Below are 12,737 nucleotides of genomic sequence, written 5' to 3'. Positions count from 1 at the left end.
CAGACAGACAGAGAAAGGCATACACAAGTACATTCGCATTATTGAATGTAGGCCGCGAGAAATTCGGGCTCCCTTTCAGACCATCAGAATTTTCGCAGCTCCCCTTTGAACTGTCTATTTTTTTCATGCCCCCCCCCCCATTTCTCCCAAGCCCCCTTACCGTAAATTCTGACCCCAGCCTTAATTTATACATTTTCGTTGTTTCAGTTTTCATCTAGGTATGTTAACAAAAATTGCTTAGAATTACTTATGTCTAGATTTACAATTCCCATAAAAAAGATTATAAAGCTAAAGGTCGTAAGTCGGAGATAACCCGGTATGAAATTTCTTTTAAGCTAGCTGACAATGCGCTGGGTCAAAGGTTAGGCAAAACGATTTAAAAGGGCAAAGGTGGCGTACTTGTCATGCGCAGATCGCCGTGTTGTACAGACTGCAGGAAAAAACGTAAATACACGGGAGCATTCAAGCGAAGCAATGTGACTGAACTGACGGCGAGTTAGACAGCGTGGCGATATTGACTCGGACATGAGTTGTGTTACGTGTAGATCTTACTAGATATGTACACGTGAGTCTCGATGATGAGACTTCGGGCGAAATTTTTCGTGAAAGCAGTAGCAGGCTTAATACTACTATGTCTGGGGACAATAGCTCTGTTCATCAGACTTGACACGTTGGACGAACATGACAAGGAAGCGGCGAGGAAAGCTGTGCTTGGAGCCAGACATGGACAGAAACCCATCAATTCAAAGGTTCGTCAAAGTATTGTCCTTAGAAACACATAGATTTGAAGAACTCACATGTATAATTTAACACCTAACGGGTGAAGTAATCACAGACATACCCGCCTAGCACCAATGATATAAATAATAATCTTTACAACAGGTTTGTTTAGTGTTATTATAAATAGCCATCCAATGGGAAGAGGGCAGACAGTACAGATGGATGTCAATGTTTTGACTCACAGCAGTGACTTAGAATGGTCTTCAACAGTTGAGCCCCTATATTATGATTGTGACGGTCACATCGTTTTGAGTTAATCATGAATCAAGTTGCATTTGACAGCTTTACAGAGTGTTATTGCAATCATATACATACACATTATTCTATGCCATGCAGCATAGTTAAACACATTTACCATGGCAACACAAACACGCTATACACTCGTACATACGCACGTGCGTACACACACACACACACACACACACACACATCCATAAATAACAGTTTACTTTAAACGCGGATCGCCTCATTTCTTTGAGTTTCAATATTGGCAGGTGTAACATTTTATACGGCGTTTAGGTATTGAAAGTGTCACCAAGGAAGTATACTTCTAGGGTTTCATTGACATTTCAGTAAATCGTGAGTTGCAGAGATAAAGCACGGCTTTGTATCCTCTTCCCAGGGCCGGCGCGTATATTATAGTATTAAAGTTTAATGGGCCAATGAATATTTCAATTGAGCTATCTCTTCACATGTCATGTATTTATTTCTTCTCCTGGACCCTGTGTTCTCATATATACACATTATATTAAAACTGGCTCACTGATGGTCTAAATATAGGCTAACATTATTATCAGGCATGAAATGAGCCGTTGGGATTGGTTTTTCAAGACATGTACAGATTGATAGAGTAACGTGATATCATATATACGTGGCAACTACATTTATCACCCAGGGCTACATTCCACCCTGTCATGGATTTTATGAACAAAATTCTGATCATACATTCGGGAGACTACCACGTCAGAGGTTCATCATATATGGACCATATGGCATTTACGTCTGTGCTGAAATTACTCAGCTTTTGTCGATTAAATGTTATGTGTTTTGTTAAATATCAACTTGTTTCCGATTCAAAATAAGAGAGCAGATGGGAATGTGTAGCTTTATGCAAATAGTTCAGTGTCCCGCCAGACCACAAGGCTTGCATGTCAAGTTGTCAGGCCCAACTACTTCATCAATGGAAACTGATTTCAAGCATGCTGTCATGTCTTTGTCCATAACTTTGAATAGCCTTGCGTCTGTATGTGATCGTAGGGGGGGAGGGGGGTCATGGAGCACGTTTTTAAAATCGAGCGTGACCCCAACAAAGAAACAGAACAAAAGTCATGTAATTGAAAACATGAAATCGACGAGAGTAGTGGTCTCACCAAAAGCAGACCACGCCCATGTAGTTTTGTGATCTATTGACCCTTTACGACTACGAAGCTTGTGAAGAACGACACGTTGCCGTGCATAAATTCGCGTGTTGGCAAGATGTCACGATGTTGAAGTAGTGTCCAATGATGCACGAGAATGATAACACAAGCTTTAACTGCCAGATTAGTCACTTGACCACAATGTCAGAAGGTTAATACTGTATCATATGTATAGGGCTGTGTAATAAACTGTTGTTAATGTGTAGTATAGGAAGTTCTGATCTCGCCCAAAGACTTGGATATATCTAGCGAAGGACAGGTCTCTGGTTTATGTTCGATCACAAATCATCGTTAAAAAGAGTACGTACTTATCGTCATATCACATCGCATTAATATTTATTGAAAAATAGCAAATGTCAAAATGTCAGAATATAAAAGTTACATAAATTGAGAGTAATTCGCAACATCGGATATTTTTATAATTTAAGATCAGTAGAGTCGCCTGATTCGTTATACTATTTCGATATCGCTTATATTTTGAATGGTTTCATAAGATTGCAGACAGAACACACCCAAGCATCAATAGATACAATTTGAGCACAAAATGATGTGTCTGTCTAGATATGCTATGCCATAGTCGACTTGTCACACGTGCGCAGAATGCATTTACCAGTGTGTAATTTTGTATATAATTTTCAAACACAGAAAGAGGGGCAGAGAGTGAGAGAGTGACTGAGAATGATCTGGACTCCGACTAGAGTGAGAGAGAGAGAGAGAGAGAGAGAGAGAGAGAGAGAGAGAGAGAGAGAGAGAGAGAGAGAGAGAGAGAGAGAGAGAGAGAGAGAGAGAGAGGGGGAGGGAGAGAGGGAGGGAGGAAAGAGACGGGACAGACAGACAGACAGACAGACAGACAGACAGACAGACAGACAGACATAAAAAGCTACTAATCTTGTCGAACGGACAATGCATCCTTTAAATACATATAATTCATTGAAACTAAGTTTACATACTTAAACGGTGTGCTCCTTATTTGAATACAAAAACGAAAACATGCTATACTTCATCGTCTGACTTTTTTGGGTACAGGTATACATAGAATGTCGTCGTTATTTGATAGTAGTGTTATAGTATTTTACATCATGTTAGAAATGTCGCCGTGAAAACCTGTGATTTATGTATGCTACTGCCTGTCATAGCGTGGGCGGTAGTCACTGCACTGCAAATGACAGTAAAACGTCTTACCCTGGATGTGATATTTCATTCGAGACAACAAATGATATCGAGTATCTTAATATCTCGCATATATACACCACCTAACTTTCATCAGAAATTAGGTTATTATGAAAAGAAACTTGTAATGAATATTTCGCAGTAAGTGACAGTCTCGTGTGCATGACACCAGGGTCACAGAGTTGACTAGTTCAGATCGACCTAATTCTGTGACCCTTACCAGATAATAATCCCTTTTCTTAAAATGTACATGATTTTTTTTGTATCTGGTGACATAAACAATTCAAATTCAATTCACCAGCATTGCATTGCATTATTAAAACTATTTTGTTGATTTTGTTGATTCCTCAACGTCAGGTTAGAAGTAGTGTTTGGAAATCGCAGCTAGAAAGTTGCTTAAATCGAAATCGAAAACAGGATGCCAGACCTATATTGTATTGATAAGTTTGCGTAAGATGTCTCACCCCCATGTGGGAACTGAGTCGTAAGTTACTCAAACTTGTCTTCTGCGACGTAGTCTCTATTTGGAATTTCCCACTAAAAATTATCCAAAACATTTCAATTGTTTTATTTTCCTATCCTGACCCTTCCTTCGTTTAATCTGTTTTTTCTTGACTTGTAGTTTGGTGAAGATTTACCTGAACAAAAGGGAAAAGGAAAACCCAACACGGTTATCGGATTACCACCTGTAGAAGGAATTGAAGTAGACTTGAAGAAAAGGAGAAAAGAACGTGGACGAGATGATGTGAATGTCAACCAAAATGGCGAACAAGACAAAAATTTGAGATTTGGTGCTGGTCACGAACCCAAAAGGAGAGTGTATCCGGCTGTTATGAGGAAAGAAAAGGGGAATTTTGAACCCCTTGATATCCTGGAGAGATCAGGACCTGGTGAATATGGTGTACCTGTAAACTTGGAACGAGGAGAACAGTCCTTGTATGACCAAAGTGTCAAAGAGTACGGGTTTAATATGGTTATTAGTGACCGTATTTCTTTAGACAGAGCCGTGCCTGACATAAGGCATGAACAGTAAGTGTTGCATTCAAATTTGAAAATCCGAAACAGTTACAATAATTTGTTGGAAATTTAGTGGGAATTTCTGGAAAACACTGAGTCCTCGTGCGTGCACGCATCCTCCTTCTGGCAGCATCTTGACTATACTTCTCCGAAACCGTTGAGATTTGAAGTATGTATACAACGCAAACCAAAAGAACCAAGTATAAAATTGTTTTGTTTTTCCACATTTGCTTATTTTTCATAGGTGTCAGTTTTGGGAATACCCTGAGGACCTGCCGACTGTTAGCGTTGTTGTTGTCTTTCATAACGAGGGATGGACGACGTTGATGAGAACAGTCCACAGTGTGTTCAATACATCACCACCACAACTATTGGCAGAAATCGTGATGGTGGACGATTTCAGTGACAAGAGTGAGTGAATTTGCTTCTCTCCCCCTCCTCCCACTTCCGGTCCTGGAGTGTTATTTCGCAATTTTGATCATCAGTTCTCCGTATTTTGATTTCTATAGTGCCGAGTGCAGGACGTGGATTGTCCGGTTTTTGAAATCTTGCGTTTCGACAATACAATAATGTATTGAGTTGAAGTGACTAGAACTTTCTGTACATCGTAGCAATGGTACAAAATTGTTTTTCGGTGCATTTTTTTTTCTCCCACAGAACACCTTAAAGAGAAATTGGAATCTTACATCACCCATCCGAGATTTGAAGGGAAAATAAAACTGGTGAGGAACGCAAAACGAGAGGGTCTAATTCGTGCTCGAACTATCGGTGGTGAGAATGCACTGCGAGGTGAAGTGTTATTGTTCCTTGATGCCCACTGTGAATGCAACAAGAACTGGTTACCACCGTTACTGACCAGAATAGCCCTCAATAGGTATGGTATTCATGTGACGATATTTCCCTGTTGTAGCAGTAGTTTTGTTGCAGTGTTAAAGCTGTAAGTTTCTCCATACATTGTTCAGCTACTAAAAGAAAGATCTTCCCTACACCTTTCCCAACTTGCGCTAAGCATAGGGTTTTTTTCGATTGTCTACACTAACTAGGTAGCTGGGTAGAATTAACGTCATTGTAATAGCTACATGTATATATGCAACAAACCGAAGCTATGTTGGTTGGGTGGGTGGAAAGAATCAATGCATTGTGAGAGAAGTGCGCTCTTTGAAGTTTGACTAGGCTTCTTTGAAGGTCCAGTTCGGATTCGGTGGAACACTACTGTAGTGGCATCAGTTATCACTTCTTACTGTATTCTTTCAGAACTACAGTGGTTTGTCCGACAGTAGATTCAATTGATGCCGACACATTTGCATATGCTCCTCAACCAGATGGTATTTGTCGTGGATCATTCGATTGGGAGTTCTTCTACAAACGTATACCAATTGGAGAACGGGAAGCAAAACGAAGGAAATTTGAAAGTGAACCTTATCCGTAAGTATATGTGCATATCATATTATGACCGATAGGTGGCGTTTGACGTGTGTAATTGTTACTTCCCGCCAGTTAATGGTCATGTCGGCCTATGGAAATGCAATAGGCTGTTGACAAACATATTCAACTTACTAATTCTACAGAGTACTCGGTCATGACGTCAAACATAAGCAGTTTAAAAGAAGCTCGTGAAAAGATATGAAATATTTTGTAAAATACATTTTTTATTTCATAGGTCGGAATATACACGTATTGTCTCTTGCCCTTGTAGTGACGTCAGAGGGTATGGTATAAAAAAAATCATGACACGATAAAGCCGAAGATACGCTTATACTCCAGTGAGACACTTCGGATCATCACCAAGTTATGCCCATGCGCCTATCCTAGTTCGTTGCCGGACATTTGCATAATCTGTGTTCTTATTTTCAGGTCACCTGTCATGGCAGGAGGACTGTTTGCGATAGATAGATCGTATTTCTTTGAACTGGGAGGTTACGATCCCGGACTACAAATATGGGGTGGAGAACAGTACGAGATTTCTTTTAAGGTAGGAACAAGGTGTATTTTAAGATTAAAGTAGATGATGCATCATGGGAGTATTCAAATTTCTTCAACTTCTTCACTACTTTTGAACTTGCAAACCTGCCATCGTGAATGTTGCATCATGGGAAATGTGATGATAAATATCAATCGATCAGTATTGTAAACAATATTGTTATGTTGTTTGTAACCACAAATAATCTAGTCATGGTTACCCTGACCATTGCAGGAGATTTATTCTATCGATAGCTTCAGACCAGGTGTAACGATAACTACAGACAATCCCATTGTCCTTTGCCTCTGAGCATGCTCAGTCTCGATTGCAAACTCCCGATTGCAGTTTCATCTTCTGTAGATAAGCTTTGCCATTTATTTCAACTTGCCGTTTTGTCAGGAGATGTACGTTCGTCCTCAAAGTATGTGCTGTGTGTGTTTTTCGAAATTTCCGTACATGTCAATGTTCTTTACTGTTCCAAACTGTAAAAGACAAAAGCGACTTCAAAATGTATTTCTCCCTATTTCCAATTTAGGGACTGGACACAAGTTGCGGGGGGGGGGGTAGTGTTTTTCAGAAGTGCAATGTGTGTGTGTGTGTGTGTGTGTGTGTGTGTGTGTGTGTGTGTGTGTGTGTGTGTGTGTGTGTGTGTGTGTGTGTGAAAAGATTGACCGTCTCCAAACACTTGAATAGAAAATGGTGTCCCTACCACAAAAAAACACTACACCCACCCCCGGTAATTTGTGCCCTTAATTAACTCACTGAAATAACGAGTATGATACTAACTTAAAGATACATCATCACATTTCTTCAACCTTTCGCGAAATGCTGTATTCTGTACGCAGTGTAGTCTGTCGGTTGATGAATTTCTCACTGGCAATATGTAAAAACCAGGAGGCAAGTGACAAAAGGATGCATTGTCATTTAATTTAATTCTCACACTCCCCACCATAATTAGAAAAACAAGCCATCGAAAATGGACAAATAGCCTACGACAGAAGACGTTATTATTCAAATCGTTGGTAATTTTCCTGAAAATATAGTGTGTTTCTGTGATATTCTTGCAGATTTGGATGTGTGGAGGAACGTTGGAGTTTGTACCGTGTTCGAGAGTGGCTCACATTTACAGAAAGTTGGTGCCTTATTCTTATCCTAGTAATAATGAAGGCTCTATATCAGTGGTCCACCAGGTAAATGATTTTTCAGTAGCCTAACAGTTTATTTTGGGATAGACTAGATTTTTCCATCAGAATGTGCCTTAATCTGTCACGTGACCCAACCTTCCACAATGCCATACTGAAATGGCAGACTTTGAATTTTGGTCAATTATAAATATTGAACGGGAATAATGTATATTTATTTAATTCCTGAATATAGGTAAGCAATCTCATACCTTTAATGTTAACAGTAATTCCTGCAAAAGTAACAACGAGAAAGTCGTCTTTCTTTAATAGCAAACAATCGCGTTGTTTTCCAGAATCATCTCAGAGTTGTGGAAGTGTGGCTGGATGATTACAAGAAATATTTCTATGCTAGTCAGCCAGGACTAATAGGCAAATATCGCGGTGACATCAGTGCACAGGTTGAATTCAGGAAAAAGAAATGTCCAAAAAGTTTCCAATGGTTTATGGATGAAGTAGCGTACGACTTGATAGAAAACTACCCACTTCCAGCTCCAAACAAATATTGGGGAGAGGTGAGTAGTTTTAGGACACACCTTCACATGATACTAAAATAAAGAGTTCTTCTATTGTGTAAATTGTTGTGAATTACTAATATTTTCAATATTTGCACCTCTGCTGGCTTTTAAGCGATATTAAAAATCCTTCATTCACACCAAAAAAACTGTTAAACACATTCCTAATTCTACAAGGCATATAATAGTTCAAATTTGTCCGTGAACTTATCACATGACCAAAAGGTAAGATACGATATGCTGTGCTCATGCTGCCCTGTCATAGCCACCAGTCACAAGCGAAGGCCGATGATGGCGCACTTACAAAGTTACCTTTCTCGGAAGGCCGAGCATATATTTCTACTGACACTAAGAAAAATATACCGTGCGGTACGTTTTGGACTGTACCGTAATGATACATGTGGTTTTATGACGATGTTCAAAGATAACTTCTGTTGGCCTCAAAATATATAAATTATTTTCGTGGCAAGTTATAATATTCGGTTAAAATACAATATTGATGTTCACGGCAAGTGATAAGTACTTTTAATAACTGTATTAATAAGCTTGTTTTATTTTTCCCAGGTTAAATCAGTTGGTACAGTGATGTGTCTAGATACCATGGGACGTAAAAACAATGCACGGGTCGGTATCAGTGGTTGCCATGGTATGGGAGGTAACCAACTTTTTAGGTTCAATGAAGCAGGTCAATTTATCATCTACGACCAGTGTCTCTTTGTCTCCCATTTCACATTGAAACTAGATAAATGTAAGAAAGGTATCAAGTACAATTGGGAATACAACGAGGTAAGTATAAGTGTGGATTCACACACAGCTAGTAAGAAACTTATTCGTATAGGCCACACACACAAAAAAACAAAAAAACAATTGTTTCTGGTCACAACATTTTGTCTAATGTGGTGCGACGACGAGATTTTGTTCTTTTTTGTAATTGTCAAACCTGTCACTCAATCTACTATTTATGGCAGTTACTTTAGAGCAACTGTGGGGGAGAGAACAGGGCAGATGTAATTTGCTTGTTCACGATGGACTCCGCAGTTGTCTTCACTGAAGCAGCCATTAATGTAGGGAGGGTTACTTCTGGGTTTCCCCCTGATCTGCAGACTACATGGGCTGGACATGCACGTAAAAAGGGAGATCGACGCGGGGGTATGTAAGTGATGTGCGCGCTGACCAGAAACAATTCTTCGGGGGGGGGGGGGGGGCATATAGTCTGTAAGATGCGACGTGTCGCGCCGTGCCTGTCAGCCAGCACTCAACAGAAAACTGATTAGGGCTAAGCGACACAATGTATCTTTACAGTGCAGTAGCTGGAGAGACTATTTATCTTGCTCAGATTCTATGTCCAGGAATATCTGTCGTTGAGCTAAACAACTATATTGTTTTATAAGATGAGAATTTAACAGTAATGCCATTAGATGTGTCTTGAAGGTATGTGTATGGATAGTGAGGGAGAGTGTCTGTACGTGTATGTCAGCAGCTAGTTATATTACTTTGAAAGGCCTGCTAGGTCAGACTTCAAAGTGGCAATGTCTATTTTCAGAGGTACGGGAATGGTGTGGTACATTTTGTAGTTTACTACTGCAATAATACTCTCCAATCGCTGTGACTGAATGATCCGTTTTTTGTTGACGAGTCATACGAGAGCCCTCTACGACGAATATCTGTTTACCAACAACAGGTTGGTCAGACGGATGAGCATATTGCAAAGTGCAACTTGAATGTTCGAAATAAGCATACGAGCTAGAAAAAGGCACTTTATTATCACAGACAGGAGAGGCAGGAGAAACTTAGCACCTCATCACGTGTACATGCACCTGTGTGTACATGTGTGCATGTGTGTGTGTGTGTCTGTGTGTATGTGTGTTTGTTTGTTTGTCTGTCTGTCTGCATGCCTATGTATGTGTCAGTGTGTGTATCTCCGTACCATTCTGTTTACCGTGGTATTTATATACTATTTCTTTCAGCATACAAAGATGATCATGGAAACTTCGTTGAATTTATGCGTTGAATTAGACCCCATGCGTCAAGATATTGTCATGGAAACGTGTGACACAACAAAGAAACTTCAGGAATGGGAGATCACACAGAATTACTGATGATTGTCCGAGTGATCTGTGCAAGAAGATATCTTAGTAATATAAATTACATATATACATGTCGAATTATTATTATAAACTTTGATTTGTATAAGTTTGCAATTGCAAAAAAAACACACAAAATAATTTATAACTGATTTTTTTTGGTTATACAACTCGATGACGTACATTATTGTTTTCCAAAAACTTGCCTACAATTTGCTCAGCTTTTAGTAGAGGCTGTGAGGCACGCCATGACGGGGCGCCCTCACCCATCGGTCAACCCCCACAGGAGGCCGGTATGGGCGGAACGACATATCTTGCAGTCTCCCTTTTTAATGTGTTGTGCCTTGCAGGGTATAGTTTTGTATGTAACGATATGCATCATTATCAAACTGTATAATTTTATTTACAAAGCAAGTACAATGAAACAGTGTTAGGCATACAACTGAAACTCATCAAATACGAAATAAAGGTAAATTACAACTCTCTCACATAAAAATCTAGTCTATGTACGTCGCTGGAGCTGTAATTCCGATGTGCTCATTCTATCCAGAACGATAGCGGAACCACACATCCAACAACGTAGACAGACTAACAAAAGTCGTATGCCGACGTCGTTTTTGAAGCGAAGACAATTTTCGTCATTTTTTGTAATGCTTTTGCATTATTCTTGTCACAATGTTTGATATTTCGCATTATTGGCGAGATCACACTTTTTATGCCACTTTGTGAAAGCTGCTGCAGTGTGTTAAGTTCCAGTATCATTCACCACACGTGTATTGAACAAAGCAACTATAGAAACAAGATAAAGGTGTGCAGAACCAATGTATTTACATAATGACCATTTCATGCAATCTCACAGGGCAATTATTGTAATGCAATCATTTTTTTTAACGGGGAAAAGGCAATACTTTTAATATGCAAACACCGTGACACTGTATTGTACTCGGCACCATGATTATATGTAAAATTAGACATTAGAAACCGAGAAGATTCTCCCTCTGCCAGAATACACCTGTATCTCATCACTTTCACATTCAGTAGATGAGGTAGCCCTAGCAAATTTGTATTTATTATGAATAACAACGACATCCTGAACTATTGACATGCGTATTTCCATTGCAATATTTTCTTTAAAATGTGTAGATCACAGTTATTCTAAGGGGGGGGGGAGTTAATAACAAAGGGTTTATTTTTATCTTTTTAACTACTGCTCATCACACCACAGTGCAGAAATTATCAGAGAATTTTTAGTCATCCATTATTTCTTTCTTTTCAATTTAAATTCCAATGGTTTCATTTTACTCAGTCGGATATTTAGTGTGTAGCATAGACATGGTCTTTTTGTAGGAAATGTGAAGTTGTTTGGAAACGATACCTTGCTGCATGTAACATAAAAGCGTAATAATGAGGCAAATTCAAGAGTCATGTATTTTGTATGCATTTTGTACAATGTATTTTATTCCACGCATAGACTTTTACAACCAGTTTTATCGTATGTGCATTCCATTATGCGTGGCTCAATACTTGCAATAAAACTAAACATATTTTGTGTGAACACGAACTAATTTTCACTTGTGTATGTGTTGTGTGTAGTGGGATTTATTGGACAGGTGTATTTCTTACACGTTGCCATGTATGTTGATGTTCAAAATGATTGACCCCCTGCCCCCAACAGCTTTGAAAGTGATTACAATTATATCGTTGATTTTAGCTGAAACGCGTACATTGCATTAAGTATTGATCATGAAACCATATATAACCAAATATTGGACGCTTGTGTATACAAATAAGCCAAGGTTCTCAAGTCGTTCACATTTTGCACGTGGTGTCAATTCATATTCCATGGATATTCGTTACCAACTTGTCATTTTCCTCAATATATCCTCAATAACAGACTGGGTTTTGAGTTTTCGTATTAACAGAAAGTTCAGTAATTTTTAGACAATGAAAATTTCAACAGTATAAGTCTGACTCTGACCATTTCATTAATTTCGTTTTTCAGGAATACTCTAAATTTTGGCCGTTAGCTGTAACTTGAAATTCCAGAATTGTCGTTTTTGTAGTGTAGAAACCTTCGATAAATGAAGTCCTTTGTACTCTGCCAACTACATGGACATTTGGACGTTTGATTTTCAGTGTATTCAACTGATACGTCATTTGCTCACGTCAACATTAGAATATCACCAGCTCACTTAGCTCAGATGTGTACGTACAACAAGTCTCCATCCATGTCGAGTATATCAATACGAAGTTCTGTAAGGGTGTGTCCACCCTGCTCACTCTGTACATGTACCTCTGCTTGATTTTATTTCAAAAGAGTGGGTAAGAACCAATTTGATCTGAGCACGCACCATAGTTTGTAATATCTAATTTCCCAAATATACACGTTGTCATGCTAAGGCTTACGCCACGATCATAGGTTTCTCTTTGACTCGTGTCGTACCCTTTGTACCTGTTATGTATCAGGTCTTATAAATCAACGGGTTACCTGGTCAATTAAATTCCACTCTGAAGTTGAAAGATATATTACAAAGAGAACAGTTGTGACGAACGTGATGTATATATACCCTCTAAGTAACCACACCTTGGGCGAAGTTGACCTTGGATGAACT

General features: G+C 39.1%; 1 protein-coding gene across 3 annotated transcripts; it reads left to right on the top strand.

Moving 5' to 3' along the window:
- The first annotated feature begins 449 nt into the window (after nucleotides 1–449).
- Nucleotides 450–11,674, top strand: LOC144450582 (N-acetylgalactosaminyltransferase 7-like). 3 transcript variants are annotated; one of them, XM_078141240.1, is made up of 10 exons: nucleotides 450–749; nucleotides 3,991–4,397; nucleotides 4,630–4,796; nucleotides 5,043–5,259; nucleotides 5,640–5,810; nucleotides 6,279–6,357; nucleotides 7,413–7,535; nucleotides 7,823–8,041; nucleotides 8,606–8,827; nucleotides 10,009–11,674. In XM_078141240.1, the coding sequence occupies exons 1-10, from the start codon at nucleotides 576–578 to the stop codon at nucleotides 10,138–10,140; spliced, it is 1,911 nt and encodes a 636-aa protein (XP_077997366.1). In that variant the 5' UTR covers nucleotides 450–575; the 3' UTR covers nucleotides 10,141–11,674. The 3 variants fall into 3 exon arrangements, with proteins under 3 accessions (XP_077997366.1, XP_077997353.1, XP_077997359.1); XM_078141227.1 differs by having other exon boundaries at nucleotides 6,240–6,357; XM_078141233.1 differs by having other exon boundaries at nucleotides 450–759; nucleotides 4,001–4,397; nucleotides 6,240–6,357.
- The last annotated feature ends 1,063 nt before the right edge of the window (nucleotides 11,675–12,737 follow it).

The sequence above is a fragment of the Glandiceps talaboti genome, chromosome 2, assembly GCF_964340395.1.
Source record: "Glandiceps talaboti chromosome 2, keGlaTala1.1, whole genome shotgun sequence".
NCBI classification, from domain to species: Eukaryota; Metazoa; Hemichordata; class Enteropneusta; family Spengelidae; genus Glandiceps; species Glandiceps talaboti.
The sequence above is the reverse complement of the archived record's forward strand: the minus strand, read 5'-3'. Positions and strand labels throughout refer to the sequence as shown.